At 38.6% G+C, this 21,637-nt stretch overlaps 1 protein-coding gene and 1 long non-coding RNA gene across 3 annotated transcripts in view; one reads left to right on the forward strand and one right to left on the reverse strand.

Annotated features, from left to right (window-relative positions):
• LOC144059616 (uncharacterized) overlaps positions 1-402 on the reverse strand; it is a 14,531-nt gene extending 14,129 nt beyond the window's left edge. The window contains exons 1-2 of the long non-coding RNA XR_013295694.1: positions 257-402; positions 1-78 (exon numbers count right to left, since the gene is read on the reverse strand). The exon at positions 1-78 is cut by the window's left edge and continues 26 nt beyond it. This is a non-coding gene — a long non-coding RNA (uncharacterized LOC144059616). The remainder of the gene's footprint in view (positions 79-256) is intronic.
• A 14,515-nt stretch (positions 403-14,917) lies between these two features.
• The window catches only part of LOC144058728 (uncharacterized), a 55,409-nt gene continuing 48,689 nt past the window's right edge, over positions 14,918-21,637 (forward strand). For both annotated transcript variants that reach the window (XM_077577193.1, XM_077577194.1), the window contains exons 1-2: positions 14,918-15,108; positions 17,944-18,044. In XM_077577193.1, the coding sequence (XP_077433319.1) occupies positions 15,033-15,108; positions 17,944-18,044 (177 nt within the window). In that variant the 5' untranslated portion in view covers positions 14,918-15,032. The remainder of the gene's footprint in view (positions 15,109-17,943; positions 18,045-21,637) is intronic.

Raw genomic sequence — 21,637 nt, forward strand, 5'->3', positions numbered from 1 at the left:
CAAAGGCAAGACCCACTCGTAACCAGTTGGGGGAATAAGGGTCGCGCTTCGAACTTGTAAACACAGTCCTGGACCCAACTGCAAACATATAGTGGTAACCATTAAAACATTTAGGGCGACGTCAAGCCAGCGTTTAAGATTCAAGAATGCTAAGCTAAGGTCAAACAAAACAAAATCAGTACTCCCTCCCAGAATTACAGTCGAAAGCCACAAAATCCTACACGATGTAATGATGCTTCCAACATAATTTACTCACCTCTGTGGACAAAATACGATCGCGCGAGTAAACTGCTCACACTCATTTTTCAGTTTTCTTTTCGATCTAAGTTCAAACAGTCTTCTTCTTCGTCGTCGTCGTCTTATTTGAGTTGAATGGCGGGTGGCAACCATCGTTCAACTATATTAACGCCATCTATCGGACTGGAGCGTGGCTCAGACTCATATTGTGTACTAATTAAGGATCATGTGAATTCTGCTATTTGATTTCTGAATCTGAATCTGAATTTGAAAATTTTTAATGTTTTTTTTTTGTTTTGTTTTTTCAATTTTCCTTTCAGACCCGAAAAGAAAAAGGGCTGACCAGAATACAATAGGACAATTTACAGCATTCACGTTTCACATTTTGTTTGGAACTTTAGTCCAAAAAGCTTGAAACTGAATCTAAAATTTAAAAATCTATTGAATTTCTTCTTTAACTGTATTTGATCCCCACTAAAAATGCAACTCTATATTTTAACTTTTGAAATTCAATTGACAATAATGGTCTTTCAGAAATAGCAATCAATTTCAGACACAGATCTCGTCTTTGTCCAATCAGCACCTTCGTTTTTGAACATGTGGCAGAAGCTCTACGAGAAAATGTTAAGGTGCTTCTTTTTTTCAAATACAGGAGAGGACAGTAATTTCATTGTTGCTTTTTCTTTTTTCTTTTTATTTATTTATTTTAACATTAACGTCATGCCGTCATTAAATTCAATGCCCCAAGGCATTACTGACATCTAGGTGTAGAAACAGCGCACAGCACATTGATAGCCTTATCGTAGCAGCCCATGATCTCATCTCAAGTTTTTAAATTCGACACAGGACAGTTTTGCTCAGTGCCTGTTCTAGTATTTGGGAAAGTATTTGATACCAGAATCACACTGCCTCATTTACTAAACTTTACACTTACTTTACTTTACTTACCAGTTACCACTCTAACCCACCACCTGTTTGCGGTAATTAGGCTCCTATTTTCTCAAATGCATTTCGCCACATCAACAAAATCTAAACATTTTACTGCAAACATTTAGAAACCTATAGAAATAAACGATCGATATTGTTCCAGTGTCCCCACCCCCTAGTTTGTTCAAATGCTTTTATTTTGAAGGACGGAATGGTAAAGGAAACGGATGTGCCGAAAATGATAATAAAGTAACTTGGTGGAAACCGACCATTTTTTTGCCATCTGTTGAACCCACACATGACTGAATGAAATACGACAGGGTGGACATTCAGACACAGCCCATGAGTCTGCTAACCTTGCTCTCGCAAGATGTATTCTCGCTGTATTTGTGAGTTCACAAACTCCAGAGAATCCACCTGGTACCGCTCACATTGATTTCCACCGATACCTTTCAAAACAAGAATGAGGAAATGTCTGCAAATCTCATTATATGTATGGCAACATTTTTCATTGACAAGAAAAAGTTTAAAAACTCTAACCCCTTTTTTCAAAATTTTGTAAACGAATTTGGCATGTATATATCAAGTCTCTAAAATTGGTTAAAAGACCTAAAGTACAAATAATATATAATATGCTGAAGAAATTCCCTATTGTGTTAAGTTGAATATGTTCTGATTTCATTTATTTAATGTAATCTAATTATTATTTATTTATTTATTTTATTTTTGATTGCTGATTGTTGCCAAGTTTGTATGTCTTACTGCTTCATTTGAATAAAAATAAATAAATGTCATCCACTGAAAAATCTTGCTTTTATTGATGTATACTGTATATTAGTCATTTTTCACAGAGAATAAAGAATATATACCTGCAAAAAAAAAAGAAGATTTCCACCGATATGAACCACTGGTGGTTCGGACCAATCACAGAGCAACATTGTATTTGGTGGCGGGATATGTAGCTATGACGAAAACAAGAAGCGCCAAAGCCATGGGAAAAATCCAACCAAACATGGCGAAACCGGTGGACGAATGCGTGGACGCTGCAATTAATTCTGTTCTCGCTGAATTAGTCTTTTGTATGCGCATATCAACATTGCAAAACCGACAACATCAACTCAACGCCATTATATCAGCTAGTCACAACAGTCAGATGATGAGAAATTTTGGACAAACCAATGGGGAGATACAATACTTTTGGATCATGGCTCCATTAAATCAGCTGGTGTAGCTATCCTGTGTTGCAATTCTCAAGGCAAAATAGTTACAATATGAAATAGTAAATCTGGTCGTTGGATTGCTGGGATTATTAAAGTGGATGGCCAATATTTTATTCTTATCAACATTTATGGTTTTAATGACTTAAAGCTACTGAACGTAGAATATTCCATTTCGAATCGCTACTGCCACCTGCTGACAAAAAAATGAAACTGCACATACCGTTCTTCACATACACACCATGCACATTACGTCACATTCGCAAAAAGGGCGCAGGAAATTCTAACCCTAATCCAGTCTGAAAACTATTGGCCAGAGGCTTGCAGGAGTACCCATTGTGAACAGCTAAGGCGTTAATCTACTAATTAGAAGGCATTTCAGTCATAAATGGTCAAATAAAAAGCTTTTTGTAAAGCTATTTTGGGGGAAAAAAGTTCTATATTGCAGCTTTAAATCAAAATAGACAATTCATCTCTGATGTCGCTGATGCTTTGGGGAATTTCAAACTCTCTTATCCTACTGCCACTGTAATTATAGGAGGGGATTTCAACATGGTTATTTATGGATGAGCGGTTGGACAGGTTAGTCAAATTTGTGTGGAGATTACAATCTGGTGGATCCTTGGTGTGACAGGTATCCAAATTAGAAATAATATTCTTGGTTTAAATCCAACAATATTGTCAAATCCCAAATTGATTTCTGGTTAATTTCAATAAATTTGATGGTTTATGTTTTTGAATGTCAGCAGCACCTCTAATTGACACCCGTTATTAAATGAGTTTTCAAATCTCCTGAGAAATGTAGCAGAAATAAGGGGTATTGGAAATTCAACTATAGTCTGCTCAAATCCAAATCCTACTGTGACAAGATTGCAACTATAATTGCTGAGGTGATGTCTGATGATTCAATTTCATTTTACAGTTTGAAATGGGAATTATTAAAATTCAAGATAAGGGAACATGCCATATATTTTGGTAAAAAAACTTAGCAGGGAAAATAAATTATCTGAACTTAATATTGTTAAGGAGATAAACAATTTTAGTAATAAATCATCTCAGTCTGAAGTAGACATAATTGCATTCTTTGCAAACTCAACTGAATGACATATATCTAAGGAAAGCTCCAGGAGTCTATACGAGATATGGGCAAAATGGATGGAAGAAGGAGAGAAAAGCACATCATACTTTTGTCGTTTGGAAAAAGGTAGACAGGAAAAGAATTCTATCAAAGCTTTATTGATTGATCGTGTTAGAGGGTAAGCTTTTTCGGATAAGCTTTTTCCTCCGCGTGTTCGTTTAATTTCGGGTAGTGAGAATGTTGGTTATCTGAATACAGGCTGGAGATCGATGAACAGTTCCTTCAAAGCTTTTATTTCTACAGAATATTCCGGGCACAAGTGAGTTACAGACAATGGCTGTAGCATCTCACAAGTGCGAAGTTACAGAGGACTTACAACATTCTTATACTATCTTGAAGGGCGGTACCACAAAGTTTCCAGTAAACAGTTAGGAAGTTAACCAGACGTGCACGATAACATTCAAGTACACTATCCAGACACAGAACAAAGATCATTTGAGGAATAGAGGAAGTTATTCAGTCATGACTACACCTGGCAGAGATAGCGATAACACTCACAAGGATATATCCGCAGAACAAAGCTCTACTGAGGAAATGAGGAAATTAAAACAGTTATGACTAAATCTGGGCAGAAGACACACTTCAATCCCCCTTTCGGACTTGAAAGAGTCCGACACATAAATTAACAATTTTTTTTTTTTTAAGTACTAACGGCGTCATAGTCGCAGACGGCTGGCGCAACATTAAGCAAGGGTTGTGTGGAAAGATTGGACATTATCATCTTATCAGTAGAATAAGAAGCAAAAGCACGCAACAATGAAACATCCCTTTAGCAGCGAGAGAAGGTTGTTTAGTAGTATGTGGCATTAAAGAACAATTTGATTCATTAAAAGATTTTGCAGTGGAGTAAGCATATGTGTACCACATGTTGATAGTTAAGGGATGTCCCCTGTCTATGGGGTGCAGATGTCCGCCGGGGCAGGATCATGAAAGAATCGTCGAAAGCGTCGTGTTGGTGAGCTGGACGACCAGGAGAGACACACCAAAACCAGGAGAGAGGCTGTTGCAAGTCTGAGCGGGAATGCCATGGTGAGACGGGGTGAGGAGGGTCTTGCGCCCGTTCTGCAGTGATGAGTTGAACCAAGGCACAGTCAGCTTCTTCAGGACCTTAGGGTAGACTGCCTGGTCCCAGGATGAGTCACCGGGATTATTCTGCCAGTATACTGCGAACTCAACCTTTAATAGAACGATGTCAGTGGGAGCCGGTTTGCTTCTCGGTTGTTGTTAGATGATTGCCTGGTGCAGGGACAATGTCGCCAGCCGGTGTCCTTGCCGGTCGGGTGGAGGAGATGTGATACAACGTATCACCTTTTCCGTGCAGGCGAACTGCAGAAGATGTCCTCTCTGTCACCTTGTGGGGTCCTGTCCACCTGGGCTCAGACCATTTTCGTTTAATCACTTTCAACCATACATATTCACAATCATTTATTTCTGAAGGAGCATCTGGTTGTTTTTCTGTTAGCTGGGAGAAAGTAAATGTTAGTTGTTTGAGTTCTGGAGGCCCTGGAATGTGTGCCTCTTCCAATGGAGCAGTTGGAGCCGGATATGGTCTGTTGGTATGACATTCAAACGGGGTCAAACCCTTAGTTGAGTTCAGTAACATTCGCACATTCATTAATGCAACAGGAAGAGCTTGCAGCCAATTCAAATTTGATGAGGCCAGTGCTTTAGACAATTTTTCTTTAACTCTTTGACTGCCAGACGTTTTCAAAAACGGGTTGTCGCCAGTGCCAGCCGATTTAAGCATTTTGAGTGATCTTTCAAGGTCCACAGAAAATGTTGTGTTTGGACTATGGAAACACACATACTACCAAATGAAAGATTGGACTCTCAGCTTGTTTCTACCTTATTCCGTTCTTCAATAATCAACAATAGAAAATGGTTACTTTCACCGAAATTCTCTCTTTTGAAACAAAAAACGGAGAAAAAGAGCTTTTTGTGAAACGATGTTATTTCATGCACTCTAGTGAATTGTACACTTCTTTTTGTCCATGAATGATGCCACAAACACCTAAATAGTGCTTTACTTCTGTAAAACGCTTTCACCAACAATGAAAAAGTGTTTTTTGATTGCAAAATACGTTTATTTCCATTCAACAGTGTAACAATTTGACAAAACAATTTCGCAAACTATTTACAAATGTGTGCAACTGTGGTACTACTTACAATTATGTGGATGTTTCAAATACAGTTTTTCCTTTTGTAACGCTCTCCTGCGTGCAAGGAGACGCCAGGACTCGCACAACAGTTTACTTTCACTTTCACATTGGTCCGTTTTGCGTGCAAACGTTACACTTTCTTGACGGCCTTTTTTTCCGGGGAATAAAAAGCAAGTAGCAGACTGTACACACTTCCTCCGATGAATATGCATTGGACTCGGGGAACTCTCCGTCGTCCGATCGAACGTCCGCCTGTGCGTGCTCGGTTGCGCTCCGCGTTACGACACCGTCATAGCCGCCGCGTCAGCGGTTCCAATTTCGCCGTCAAGCTCGGATTCACCTTCATCATCATCGTCATCAATGTACTATTTTAGCGTTGGTCGATGCCTTTTGTCTTGTAAGTGTAGAGCTGCTTGCAAACGCTCGCCATTGCCCGTTCCCTCCTCCATCTAGCTCCATCTAACGTCTTCTACTGCCGCGTCAATGCTTTCCAACCACGGAGTCACCATCATCTTCATCATCGATGATGATCATCGTCATCAACAATGTGCTTTTTTAGCGATGATTTTGGTCTTTGAAAAAAACGGCTCTGGCGTTAGCTCCTCGCGACCGGCCGCCATTTTTCCTTTGTTTTCCATTCTGATCTCCTGCTCAACGCTCTAGCTCCGCCTCTACTGACGCCCATCCGATCTTGTCAAAAGAGAGTCATCGCTGCCCTCTAGGGGCCAAAAATAGTCATTAGGCTCAAAAAACCTGCTTAAAACTTTCAGGAGAGCTCCGCAAGCCTTCCGAGCACCCGTTTCAAAAAAAAAAAAAAAAAAAAATGGGAGGACGTCTTTTAACGTCTTTGGCGCTCCTCCGTAGGTTTTTGCAGAACGTCATTTAACGTCTTTGGCAGTAAAAGAGTTAATATTTCTATTCATTCGCTCAAACAGTCCTCGGGATTGGGGATGATGCACTGAACCAAATGTGTGTTTTAGCCCCAATGCCTTTTCTACTGCTTGTAGATGTTTGTTTTTTGAAATGGGTTCCGTTGTCTGATCTAATTTTTCTAGGAAACCCATGTGATGGTATGTCATGATTAATCAGATGTTTTACTACGATATTTGCTGTTTCTGTTTTACAGGGATATGCCTCTGGCCATCCTGAAAAGTAGTCCACTATTACCAGCAAATATCTGTATCCTGACACTGGTTTTATCATGTCAGTGAAATCCACCGAAACCACCTGACCAGGAGCAGTCACATCCGGATCATGAGTGCCCTGGGGAGGTTTAGATGTAGGCATACTGTTATACCTGCTGCAAACACTGCAGTCCTGCAGTTCACTTTTAACAATTTGTCTCATGAAAGGATGCCACCAGGAGTGGAGTCGTCTCAGTTTTTCTTCTACACCTACATGGCATGTTCCATGGGCTTCAGAAATTAGATTTTTCAATTGTTTCTGAGATGGAATGCATTTACCTTCTTTTCGCCATATGCTTCATCTTTTTGTCCCCCTTTGGACATCCACACACTCTTTTCTTCTGGACTTCCTTTTTCCTGCCACAACTTAACTGTTTCTACTATCACCTCCTGTGGATTGTCACATTCAGACTCACTTACAGTTAGTTGGAGTGTAGGTCGGTACCCCGCAACCTTTTTTGCTGCTCGGTCTGCTGATTTGTTTCCTGCTGATACAAAATCATTAGTTCGAGAGCGACCTTTACATTTTATTACTGCCACCGCTGTTGGGAGCATTAAAGCATCTCGCAATTTAAGAATATCATCCTGATGTTTAATGGGTGTACTGGTTACAGTTTAGAAATCATTCCGCTACCATTCTTTTAATGCAACATGAACTGTCATGGATGCATATGCAGATTCTGTGTAAATGTTTACTAACTGGTTTTCTGAAGTTTCAGATGGAGCTACCAGCAAGAGGTCATCCACATACTGCACCAGGAGAACACCAGGGGGCAGTTCAAGTGGAGACAGCAACTGGCGAAGACAGTCGTTGAAGAGTCCAGGTGAAACGACAAAGCCTTGAGGCAGGCGATTGTAGGAGTAGCAAACACCATTCCAAGTGAAAGCAAAAAATTGCTTCATTGAAGGATGGAGTGGAATGCAAAAGAAAACATTGGCCAGGTCAATGCAAGTGAAATGAGTGTGGGTTGATGTAATTTGGGACAATGTCAAGTGAGGGTTCGGGACAGACAACATAGGAGTTAAGACGGCCGCATTAATCGCTCGCAGGTCATGGACCATGCGAAACTTTCTAGTATCTTTCTTCTCAACGGGTAAAATAGGCGTGTTATAATAAGAGCCGGGAATTTCACACAACACTCCTGCTTTGAGCAAACCATCAATTGTTTCCGAAATGCCAATCATCCCAGCCTCTTTTACAGAGTTTTGGGGAACATATATTTGTCCTGGTTTCATCTGAAACACAACAGGTGAGAAGTTACAGAGACCAACATCAGTGGGATCCATGGACCACAACGATGTGGGAAAGAAATCAAGAAGGTAACCAGCAAAATCGCTGTCGGTTGTTTTACGTCCATGGTGCCTATCCAGAAGCTGGTGATCCAAAAAGGAAGTGGGTAAAAATGTATTAGACTAAATCCAATAAGCATCAAGTGACGGGGAATAGAGCAATTGAGAGTGAAATGAATTTTGCCAATCAGTGGCCTGTGTGCATGCCAGGACAAACGGACCGAGATCCTTCGCTGTGTGCTGAAGCAAGATCATCAAGGAGACATGTGGGAGTTGTGCAGGAGTCAGGGACACCGAAAAGGCGACACCTGGTTTGCCTGCAAACAAATCACCCATTTTCAATTCCCATATGTTGTTTTCAATTTCCTGAAATGCCTCGCTATAGATCTCATCCCCTGATCCGTCATAGTACAGAGTGCAATGCATACAATCAGTTACCATATCATAAGATCTGAGGTTACGAACCCAAGGTGACCAGAGAGCTTAGCTTCGAGCCAACCACTGGAGTCAATATCCACTCTTGCCCAGTAGATGTCGGCAGTGGCGCATGCCACAGGGCATTGTTCAACAAGCGGGAACTGGGAGGTGGCACTAGAGGCAGAGGAGGCAGAGCAGCAGTAGGTGTTGGCATCCGGAAATTCCAGGATAAATCCATCAGGGCTGCATTTGATGAGAGGGCATGTGGCGATGAGGAGATCTCTGCCCAAAAGATTGACTGGACAGTTAGGTGCAAACACAAAAGAATGCAAAAGAGTCTGTGAAAAACATTGAAAAGTCGCTAATTGGCACCACCAAATTGCATCGGAAGTTTCTGCATCAAAACACTCACATCAGTGGGAGAGAAAGGTTTGTAAAACATAGCAGAGTTACCAGTGGACGGGCCAATTTGGGTAACATGGGAGCCTGCAAGATTTGGGAACGAGTCACAGGTCGATGAGGAGGAAAAGCTGGAACTTTGGAAGATTCTTCGGGGTCTTCAGGACCTCTGGTTCGGTCCAGAACGGAGTCAGGGTGGACACCTGAAAGATTCTGGACATGACACTTTAATTCTGCTACTTGATTCTGTAATTGAGCAATGTACAACCTGTTTTCCACTTGCTCATTCGAAGGGCCTCTAGCTGCGTGTTCCGCAGCGCCATCATTCTTGCTCTTGCTTTCATTTCCACAACTTTCTTAGCATTCTCTCTCACCTTTCTACCTTTTGCAGACAACCTGTTAATTTATTTTATTTTTTTCCAATTTTAGAGCCGCTGTTCTTTTAACACAAGTTTTTTTCCGTTTCTCGTATTAATTGTCACCGAACACGAAGTTGAAGACATTGTAGGAAACCATCCATTCTTGCAACACTTCCTCATCCACAATCACATGCATTCCTCAGCAACACTTATTCAGAATGGTTTGGTATTTGCCGCAAATCGAACCATTCACTTTCCCTATCAAACTCTCCCTTCATTTTGTTTTTATTTGTTTACTTACTTCCTTATTTATTTATTATTATTATTTATTATTTTTTATCTTAGTTACTTCATTAACGTCTTTTGTGGTACCACAGTTTCACATAGGCCTTCTCTTTTTCCTTATTCAAAGACACTTGCTTATTCCCAAACAAAAGTGTCCGAACCTTAATTTCTCAGAAGTGGTCGAACTATTCCTCTTAATTCAAAAGTACTTGACTAGGACCAAACAAAAGCACTCAAACCCTAATTTATCAAAACCACTCAAACTTCTTATCCTCTTATTTCGCTTCTTTGTCTTATTTCTCTTTACTCAGTTATTTCTTATGCGCTTATTTCTTCGTAACGTTACCCCATTAACAAGGACTTCAGTTTCTAAGATTCTAAAATAGAATGAAATAACCTTGTATTTTTAATGTCTTAGTAAAATCCCAAAACTAGGATTTCTTGTTTCTAAGATTCCATAATGGAACAAAACAACCTTGTATTTTAGATTTAGTAATATCAATTCACTTAGATCTCATATACAATTTAGTCACAAATTAAATTACATGAAAACAGGTCTCGGAGTAGTCAACAGACAGAAAATCAGCTAGGAGGATAAATGTCCTCTTACCTTTAATTACTTTGGCGCCAGATGTTCTGTCTGTTGACCAACACCTCAACCTGAAATCACATCAGGGTCACTAATTGTTAGAGGATAAGCTTTTTCCTCCACGTGTTCGTTTAATTTCAGGTAGTGAGAATGTCTCAGTTCCTTCAAAGCTTTTATTTTGTTGAGAGTCTTCTTCCCAGATTTAGTTATAACTGTTTTAGTTTAGTTATAACTGTTTTGATTTAGTTATAACTGTTTTAGTTTAGTCATAAATGTTTTAATTGTCTCAGTAGAGCTGGGTGAGTGTTTAAATGATGTTTGGGGGAGCTTCCTCTGTTTCCACATCAATTGGCCATTTGTCTGGGGTTGAAGCAAATGTGTTAATATGATTCCTTTGGAAGTCTTATCTTATGCTAGGTGACATCGGGTCTGAGGCCTACTATATTTCCACATCAAAAGGCCCTCTGTCAATGTGTATTGAATGCTGTAAAAGTCTGTCTTGGCTGGGGACATATGGTGGCTAGGGGGGGAGAAAGGGGCTTGGGGGAAAAGGTGGAGTTGTAATACTTTTTCAAGATAGTATAAGAATGATATGAGTCCGCTGAAAAGACACACTTGCGAGAGGATGCCACCATTGCTGGGAGCTCGCTTGTGTCCGAAATACTCTGTAAAATAAAACCTTCGAAGGAACTGTTCACCGATCTCCTGTCTGTATTCAGAAAATCAGGATTCTCTCAACCCGAACAACAACGAACACGCGGAAGACAAAGATAGCCTTCTAACAATTTCAACAGAATATTCCGGGCACAAGTGAGTTACAGACAATGGCTGTAGCATCTCACAAGTGCGAAGTTACAGAGGTCTTACAACATTCTTATACTATCTTGAAGGGCGGTACCACAAAGTTTCCAGTAAACAGTTAGGAAGTTAACCGGACCTGCACGATAACATTCAAGGACACTATCCAGACACAGAACAAAGATCATTTGAGGAATAGAGGAAGTTATTCAGTCATGACTACACCTGGCAGAGATAGCGATATCACTCACAAGGATATATCCGCAGAACAAAGCTCTACTGAGGAAATGAGGAAATTAAAACAGTTATGACTAAATCTGGGCAGAATCACAATCAAACGTGGGGTGAGGCAAGGTTGTCCCATATCTCCCTTCCTTTTTATTATGGCTACAGAGATGCTTTCAATTTTTCTTGGAAGTTCTGATATTGCTCCACTAAATGCAATTGGTTATCCACTACTAATTAGTCAGCTAGCGTATGACAACTATTTTTATGAAACAGTTGGCTGAGGTTCCCAAGGTGATTGAAAGGAATGACATTTTCTCGATAGCATCAGGCCTAAAACTCAACCTTAATTTTTTTTAATTATTGCCAATTCACGATTGTGATTTGACAACAGTGCACAAAATCCCCATAAAATCCTCTGTGAAATATTTAGGGACATATATATATATATATATATATATATATATATATATATATATATATATATCCTACGGGTGGGGAAACCTAAATATATGGAAGACAGTTGATACTTGCAAAATGAGACTTCATTCTTGGTTATTAAGAGACATTAGTTTTATGGGTCGTATCCTTCTGACAAAGGTGGAAAGTATTTTGAGATGTACCCAGCAAATTCAATTGTTATCCCAAATAAAGCCATTATGAAAATTAACCTGATTAATTTTGATTATATATGGAGGAAAAAAATCCATTATATAAAAAAACTGAAATAACTAATGAATACAAAGACAGCGGCCTTCAAGCTATTGACTTTTAATTTATAAATGGAACCCTGAAAATCAATTGGTTGAAATCTTTCCTAAATGACAATTCGTTCTGGTATCATCCATCCATCCATTTTTTTAACCGCTTGTCCTCACAAGGTTTGCAGGGGGCACTGGAGCCTATCCAAGCTGGCTTCGGGCAGTAGGCGGGATACACCCTGGACTGGTTGCGAGCCAATTGCAGGGCACACAGAGACGAACAACCATCCACACTCACAATCACACCTATGGACAACTTGGACTGTTCAATTTAACTGACATGCGTGTCTTTGGAATGTGGGAGGAAACCGGAGTACCCGGAGAAAACCCACACAAGCATGGGGAGAACATGCAAACTCCACCCAGGAAGGCCGAACTCGATCTCACGTCCTCTGCACTGGGAGGCGGACGTGCTAACCAGTCAGCCAACCGTGCCGCTGTTCTGGTATCATATCCCCCAAATTTTTTGGGAGAAACTTGGTGGAATAGAATTTTTACTCAAATGTGATTTCAATGTTCAAAAACTCCCCGTCAAATTATCACAGTTTCACCAACAAGTTATTTTACATTGGAAACTTTTATACAATCATAACTTCACCCCACACAATACACCAATTTGGAACAACAGATACATCACAATTAAATACAAATTGCTGTTTAATGAGGTCTGACTGAAAAACGGCATTTGGTCAGTGTTGAATTTGGTTGACAGTCAGGGAGATTTTCTCTCTTATAACACTTTTTGTTGCAAATATAAGCTATATGATTGTCGCAAAATGTTTTACTCACTAACTAATGCCATCCCTAAGTAATTTATGGGTTTGATCCGAGAAATTTTAAGTAGCCCTGCGCCAACAATCCCCAATCTTCAAGTTCTTTGGGTTGGGAATTATCATTTTAAGGAAACCAAAATTCCCAACAAGGTATTGAGAACATTATTTAACAATATTTTATATCCACTTTTGTCTTATAGAAATTCTATCTTTAAATCCTTTTCTAAAGACACTATCTGCCAATTAAGAACTAAATATTTGACATTTCCAATAATTCCCAAAGCCAAAGAAGTACACTTTAAAGTTATGAATGGGGTTTATCCATCTAATGACTTTGTGCAACAGTGATTTGGTATTGAAACAAGTAAATGTATTTTTTTGTGATGAAGTAGGAGCTATTGTACATTTGTTTTTTGATTGTATGTGGTCACAGACATTGTGGATTGACATACATGACTGGCTTCATCCAAAAGTTTTCCAATTAAGAGAATTTTCTCAAGAAGATGTATCTTTTGGTGTTTTGAGAGATGCTATTGATGACTATCTGATTAACGCTATTCTTATCCTGGGATTTTTTATTTTTTTTTACACAAATGTAAATACTTGAAGGTGAAACAAAATTTCTGCTATTTTCACAATTAGTTTGTTTCTTTTTAGAAGAGCCTTAGACTGATGAAAAATATGAATGCTATCAAACTTATTTGTATAATTGACAAATACATGTTATGTGAAAAGCCCTAGCCTTTGTTTTAAATTGTATTTTATTTTATTGTGTATTTTATTTTCATTGTTTTTCTGGTTCCTCATAGAATTTTATGCTATAACACAAGCCATAATGTTGCATATATTTGTCATTGTTGTAGATGTGTAATGTTTCAAACAGTTGCTAAAAAAAAATCAGATAGTCACAAAAGTTAGGTAGACGTGCACACGATTCTGCTTCATCCAATCAGCTCGAAGTGTTGTACAGCATGCCCCACCGAGCAAATCAACGCGGAGCAGTCCCAGACTTATATAGTGGAGAACACCCTCGAGTGAAGCACAAATCTATGGAGGTAAATATGGTGCAAAACTAACTTGTAAAAAAAAAATCGTACCTGTAGAAAAAAGTCTAAATTTGTATCTGTAAAAGTCGTGATTTGTACCTGTAAAAAAAATGTGTACCTGTAAAAAAATGTTTTTTATGTGTAAAAAAAATGTGTATCTGTAAAAACAAATTTGTACCTGTAAAAGTCATGATTTGTACCTGTACAAAAAAAATTGTACCTGTACAAAAAAGTGTAAATTTGTATCTGTAAAAGTTGTTATTTGTACCTGTAGAAATGACATCTTGTAGTCAAAGAAGTCGCCACTAGGAGTCACAAGTGTTTTTTCTGCTGCTGTCCAGTCACGTGAGTTTTGCACCAAATATCTCGCTACAAATGGTGCAAAACTGATTCGTACTTGTAGAGCACCGTGATTTGTACTCGTAGAAGAAGAGGGCGGGCTCTGGAGGATTTGGTCGGGCTAAAGCTCAACCTCATTGGTTGAGCGAACGACAGTGGGTTGAACTCAAATGACGCCACGTTTTTATCATTAATATGCACAAATCCGAAATTCCAAACAACAGAGTAGCCACACCAGTTTACGCGCCATTTGTAGCGAGATATTTGGTGCAAAACTCACATGACTGGACAGCAGCAGAAAAAACACTTGTGACTCCAAGTGGCGACTTCTTTGACTACAAGTTGTCATTTCTAAAGGTACAGTATAAATCACAACTTTTACAGATACAAATTTACACTTTTTTGTACAGGTACATTTTTTTTTTGTACAGGTACAAATTTGTTTTTAAAGATTTAATTTTTTTTTACACATACACATTTTTTTTTTACAGGTACAATTTTTTTTACAGATACAATTTTTTTTTTTACAGGTACCCATTTTTTTACAGGTACAAATCACGACTTTTACAGATACAAATTTAGACTTTTTTCTACAGGTACAAACATTTTTTACAAGTTAGTTTTGCACCATATTTACCTCCATACAAATCAATCAGGCTTTTTTTCTCCCTTCATACTGCTTTCTTACACTTCACACTCCAATCCGATAGGTAGCGGTAATGCACCCTTCACGTTGGGGTGCCAACCACCAAATAAACTACACTTGAAGAAGAACTTATGTCCGCGGGCACCGCTGCCTCACGCTACCCAGTCCAGTCGAGACCAAGTTGTCAAAAGCTGAGTTCAGCACTTGCTAAGCTCGCGATTGTACGCTTCAAGCAGCGCAGAGATGTTCACTTGCAGAGCAGCCTGGCGAAGGTGTGGACCTTTAGCGAGGAGAGCAGCCTCCAAGATGCCTCGCGATGGTGAGCCTATTTGAACAAGTTACTACAAAGCAGTTTTGATGTCTTCATACCTCAGTTTTACTTTTAAATAATACGTGTCAACGCTACGGATTGGCCGCGTTGCTTTTTCAGTGAGTGTCCCCAGTACACATTGTTCCAGAGTAATTAATCCTGTCTTGCACCTACTGCATCGATGGCAATTCCCACTTTGAAAAGACAGTTTTACTTTTAATGCGTGTCAACGCTACGTATTGACCGCGTTGCTTTTTCAGTGAGTGTCCCCAGTACACGTTGTTCCAGAGTAATTAATCCTGTCTTGCACCTACTGCATCGATGGCAATTCCCACCTTGAAAAGACAGTTTTACTTTTAATGTGTGTCAACGCTACGGATTGACCCCGTTGCTTTTTCAGTGAGTGTCCCCAGCACACGTTGTTCCAGAGTAATTAATCCTTTCTTGCGCCTTCTGCATCGATGGCAATTCCCACATTGAAACGCGAAGGTCATTTTCGAATATTATATACCAGTATTCGCGTTGTGATGTTACTCATTCCATAGAAGTGATATATTAATTGCAAACTCAGACGTTTAAAAACAAGCATTGATTACTGCTTTGCGTTTAGGAACGAACAAGATAGCGTGTTGTATTTTCAATCATAATATGGCTGCTTTGGCATGGTTCAAATAGGTCACGTAAACGGTCAAGTATGATTTTTGTATGTTTGAATATGACCTTCACCACAGCAATATAGAAATGGTTGCCACGGTGGGTCACGTGGTATGTGACCGTGACCGTGGACTGGAGTTATGTATAGAATGCACGTTTTGTAATTCTGTAGCACCAAGGTTACCCGATTTGAGTCAGTGCTTGACTCAAAAACCGAAGGACATTAAATCGTTTTTTTTTTTTTTATGGACACTGCTTTTTTAGCATTTATGTTTTGGTATTTTTTTCTGGTAGCCTCTATTTCATAAGCCCAACCTGCCTATGAGAACACCGTCCTGACAAATGTGTCAGAAATAGGTGCCTTACCGCTCCACTTTCCACAATTTCTGTGATCACACTAAACCAGATCGTAACATGGCTTAATCTTGTGAAGTTGTGACCTGGATCCTCTCTACTGTCCATAATATTCATCAACCTTGCAACCTGAGACTTGAGCAGATTATCTGTTAAGTAACTGAGTGGTAGTACACAGGACTTAACTGCAGCAATTATAGTCAACCTGTGGGTATACAATAGTTTGAGCTGGTGGCATTCTAATTACAATTTAATACTTAAAATTAACTGTAAATACTCTCAATAAAGAGTCTATTCGTTGGCTGGATAATAACTTCTATTAATTTTTTTGCCCATGCAGAAGCAACAAATTAACTGTGCTCTGCATGAAATGGCAGCATTTTAGTTGGTTTATTCTTAAATTATGAAAAGACAAAGGCACTTTAATTAGTGAATAATTTGTTGGGCTGTGTAATTAATCAAAACTCAATTACAATTTCAGTTATTACACTGCACAATTACAAAATCGACGTAATTGTAAACAAAAATAAAATATTTTTAATTGGGATGCACGATAAAATCGGTGGCCGATTATTAGCGGCAATTATCGACCAATTTGACGTCAAACAGATAAACCAGATAATACAGAAATCTGTTGATAATTATCAGCAATTATCAACCACTTTAACATCACACAGATAAACCAGATAACAAAGAAATCAGCCGATAGCCACGTTGGTCCATCTGTTGAGTTGTGCCCAACCTCCCCTCTCCTATGATAGTGTCACATATTTGTGACGTCATAATGCACGCGACTTTGTGTTCACAGAAGATGCATCATGGCGACGCGGCAGTGTCTCCCCAAAATGTTACCCTCCCAGTTTTTTGTTGCATTTTTAAAACATGACTTTTGGCAAACCTCAAAATGAGTAACCGGTTGTATTTGAAGCAGAAATACCAATAAAATTCAGCTTTATGGTGCTTTACACAATCTTACAGTGAATTTTTACATGTTAGACTTGTAGTAGGACTTGAAAGTATATTTGTATTCAAGTTAATTTTGCAAACAATTATCGGCATACTTATCGGTTATCGACATTGGCACTTTCTAAATTAGTGGTTTATCGGTCAAAAATAGCATTATCATCGTGCATCACTAATTTTTAATACTAATTTTGAGTTGTTTAAATTTATACATTTGCACCTTTTTATTTTAAAATGACTAATTTAATAAATCTTGTTTGGTTCAAAAGGACCTTACATAACTATAGTGTTTCAAATAGTTTTATTTGTCTTAATATTTTTAAATGTTTAAACATTTTCTTGTTTTGTACCAAAAAATTATCTCTTGAATAATCAGGATTTCAATTTTTACTAAAATAATCGTGATTATAATTTTTTTCCCATAATCGAGCAGCCTCAATTATTCGGTTATTGAAGTGTTCAGTAGGGCATTCGATAATGGATCGTCTCGTGTTCAGTAAGGCTGTTGTAGCAAGATAATGCATTTATACCTAATAGAAATAGAACAAAATCATTTGAACCTAGGTGCATGCATGTTTTGTTTTGATGATGCTTTTTTTTGTACATAATACAATTTAATGAGATTTTTGTACTGTGAATTTATGTAAGATTTAAGTCAGTTAATAATTAAGAAAAAATAGTGCTGGAGCTGTTTCTCATACAGGTGATCTCCAATCACTATCATTTGTGACTGTTAGTTTAGTTTAGTAGCTGTTAACAAGATTTGCAGTAAGCCCATATGTGACTTGGTGGATAAGCAGTCTTCTATGGTAGCACAGCAGACTTTTGTCAATTTTTTTATTAATTTAGATTTTGTGTCTTTTGTTTTTCCAGGTTTGCAACAGAGGCAAATGTCATCAACACCTGGCGGATCTGGGGAAAAAATAGCTTACGCTGTGGCGTGTGGCGCAGCTGTTGTTGGTGCTGCAGCCTATGTGAGTTGTAGGATTCCCTCTTTCTGTTTTTGTTTTGTTTTCAACATGAATTATTTTATTTACAATCTGATATACAGTGTTATCTAAGGTCGAATACAACCCATTATGGGCAGCCGACCTAAATTTTTGGGGATTTCCAATTTCACACTCAGAATTTTTTTTTTCCCCAATAGCCTATGTTATAGTAACATTTTAACATTCTTAATGGCAATACAAGTAGAAAAATATGTTATCCACGGTAAAAATTGTGGAACAATAACATTCATATTACCTTTAATTTAAAATTAAACTATCACATAAGTGTAAAAAGGTAGATAGCATCTGTCATTATACAAATAGATGTACAGTGAGATTTAAATATCTCCTTTCAGTGCAGCATATATGCAAAATAGAAAAATTAAACGATAGAGTTTTATAATATCGAATATTAAAACATAAAAAAAAAAAGCACATCATTCTGGCCTGTAATATGTCTATTGCACAATGGTGTGTTGGAGGTATACTGGGCGGTGGCAGGGGGGATTTGTCAGAGAGTTCAGAGCCATGGGGAACCCCCGTCTTCTTAAAGCGTTAATTCGGGTTTTGGACATTAATCTGTATGTACCGACAGTGGCGTGCAATTAGCACTGACTTACCGCTGACAGCGTTGCTTTGACCCAAGATCTGGTCGGGTTTTGGTCGTGACGAAAGTAATCCGGCTAGTTGGCTGGGATCACGGAAATGAAACGTTTTTCTTAAAAACACTTTCTGTTCAAAAGAGTGATACATTTGCATCACAAAGACAGACGCGCGTGTTCCACCGTAATTATAACTTTGAAAATTCACGATAACATGTCTGACAAACTCACTGACGACGAAGACAATGTTTTGTGACAAGAGAGAGAGACAAATGGTGGTGCACTTGTTTGAAGTGTTCAGAAAGAGGTGAATAGTGTGCGGAGATTCAGGGACATTTTTATTGGTACAGCCCGGAAAATCGCGCGTCTGCACCATTTTTCTGCACCATTTTTACATACAGTATAGAATCATATAATATAGTGTGACATCTAGTGTTAATTTTGTCAATGAAAAATAAACAAAAATTATTTCGTCAACACACATTTTTCACTGGACTAAAACTAGATTTGACTTGACTAGACTAAAACCCTCATTAATAAACAATAATTGGGAATAAATCGACTAATGAAGACGAGACAAATTGTACTTCACTTGCATTGTTGTAATTGTACTTCGAACTGGATTCAAATCTATGAACATTTTAGTTCATGAACAAAAACGAGACGAAAATTATATGAATTTGTCATTTCTCATGTGACTCTGCCCCTTACAAATCTGCAGCTAGCGAGTGCAACATGCACAAACACATGGGACAGACTGGATTCATGGTGAAAAGTAACTAAAAAAAAAAAAAGAAGTAAATTATAGTTATACCGTAACATTAACCCAACGGCTATAACGTTCCAACAATAATGTTAATCCATTCTGACCGCTAACTAATGCTGACTAATTTACAAGATCATATCATGGAGCCATAGTACCCACTTGTTGATAAATGCAATTGTGTGTGTAAAGTTGTTTTTCATCAAAAAGATGAGAGAAAATTTTATGTGAAATAGTTTTAGATCAGAAATGTTCAACATTATCTGCTGACCAAAAAAATGCAGAATGCAAAAAGTGTCTTAATGCCAGTTTGTATGGATGACTTACAGAGGTGGGTAGTAACAAGTTACTTTTACTCCGTTACATTTACTTGAGTAGATTTTTGAAAAAAAATATTGTCATTTTACACTTCATATCTTGGATTGACAGTTTGCCTTGTTTTTTCAGATACACGCACGCACGCATGCAGAGCTATTAACTGCAGCTGCAACGAGCGCACCGTACCATACTTGGCGCTAAAAACAAACGGTAGCATGTATGCTAAAATACGGTAGCAAGCATTCTACCATGTGTTTTAAAATGGCAACTGGAGTAAAATAGTGAGTTCAGTTGTACTTTATAATTCAACTATTTAACTCACGGTACTCACATTATTCGTTGCCGTGCAGTTTAACAGGCGTTCACAATCCATTCACACACCGCGGCGCGGCCGGTGTGGCCTCCCAGTTTGTTTTGGTGGCTCGCTCCAATGCTTCTTGCAAATTTACTTGGAAAGCAAAGGTTCAATGTCCAGCGATTGGATCCTCCTGGAATGATGGCAAGCCCCAACGTTTTCTTGCTTCCTCACCTTCCGAACCATGGATTTATTGATGTGGAATTATCTCGCGGCTGCTCTATTGCCATGTACAACCGCGTAAAATATAGATTGCAGTTTAAATTGTACCTTGTAAGCATGTTTCGACTTTAAGCTGATGCCATTTACGGAGTTCTGCTGGAGTTCATCTCCGCGGATAGCGCCCGGTTGCTACACATCGCCAAATGGGTGGGGTCCAATCAGGGTAAACAAAATGAACTACAGGAGACAGGTCACACTGCAGTCTGGCGTTTCATTTTATCCCTTTTTATTCACTTTCTTGGTCCATCTCCACATTCGAATACATACAGCACAACTCTCTTCTGCCTTTGCCGCCTCCACCCCCGTCCCCCTGCAGTCCCAACACAGGCCAGCACACAACCAAGAACGAGCGTGAACCAGACCACCAATCAGAAACGTGCGTTGACGCAGCAACATTTGCCCTGAAGCTTGGCTGGAAGGAAAAAGTCTCTGGAACTCGGTGCAAACATAAGACAAATTTTAAGTGCGTCTTATAGTTTTAAAATACGGAACATTTTCATGAAAACTTCTAAGGCGGCGGCCAGTTTACTTGGGCGCCCCGCCCAAGTATTAAAATGGTGTGGAAGAGGTGTTAAAAAAAATCGATCCGGCAAAATATCGCGATCTTACAGTGCACAATTCTCAAATCTATTCTATATGCGGCTGAATCGATTTTTAAACTTCAATTTTTGATGGAAATATTCAACAAAATGTCTTACTTAGGGTTAGGGTTCACACTTTAAGCATGGAAGAATGTTCTATTAATGGAACATTAAGCCTTAATATTTTATTTCAGAGCTGTCCAAACATGAAACAGACTGAAACCTGTTTGTTAAATACAGTAGCCCAGTTATAAGCCTGAAGTTTCAGATAAATACATTTTCATAAAAATCTTAAAGTGTACATGTACAAGTTTACTAATTAGTATTTTCTAAATTTGAGTAAAAAAGAAAAGAAAGAAAAAAAATTCAGCAATAATCAATTTATAGATTTGTATCGGGATTAATCGGCATCGAATCGAATTGTGACCTATGAATCGTGATATGGATCAAATCGCCAGGTACTACGCAATTCACACCCCTATGGTGTCAGAATGGCTATATCTTAATAACACAGGTACAATTGAAAGTCAAGTGAATACAGTCTTCGGACGATTGATTGGTCTTCTTTCTCGTGGGGGGAGGGTGGTAGTGTGTGTGTTTTTACTGTTTTTTGTTTGTTTGTTTTTTAAAGTCAACCTGTTTTTTGTTCATATGTTTGTGTAAGTGCCAATGTTGTCAAATGTAAGTTTTAAATATTGAATGTAGCACTCTACATTTTCCAAAATACCAATAAAAAT

Source organism: Vanacampus margaritifer, chromosome 10 (genome assembly GCF_051991255.1).
Source record: "Vanacampus margaritifer isolate UIUO_Vmar chromosome 10, RoL_Vmar_1.0, whole genome shotgun sequence".
NCBI classification, from domain to species: Eukaryota; Metazoa; Chordata; class Actinopteri; order Syngnathiformes; family Syngnathidae; genus Vanacampus; species Vanacampus margaritifer.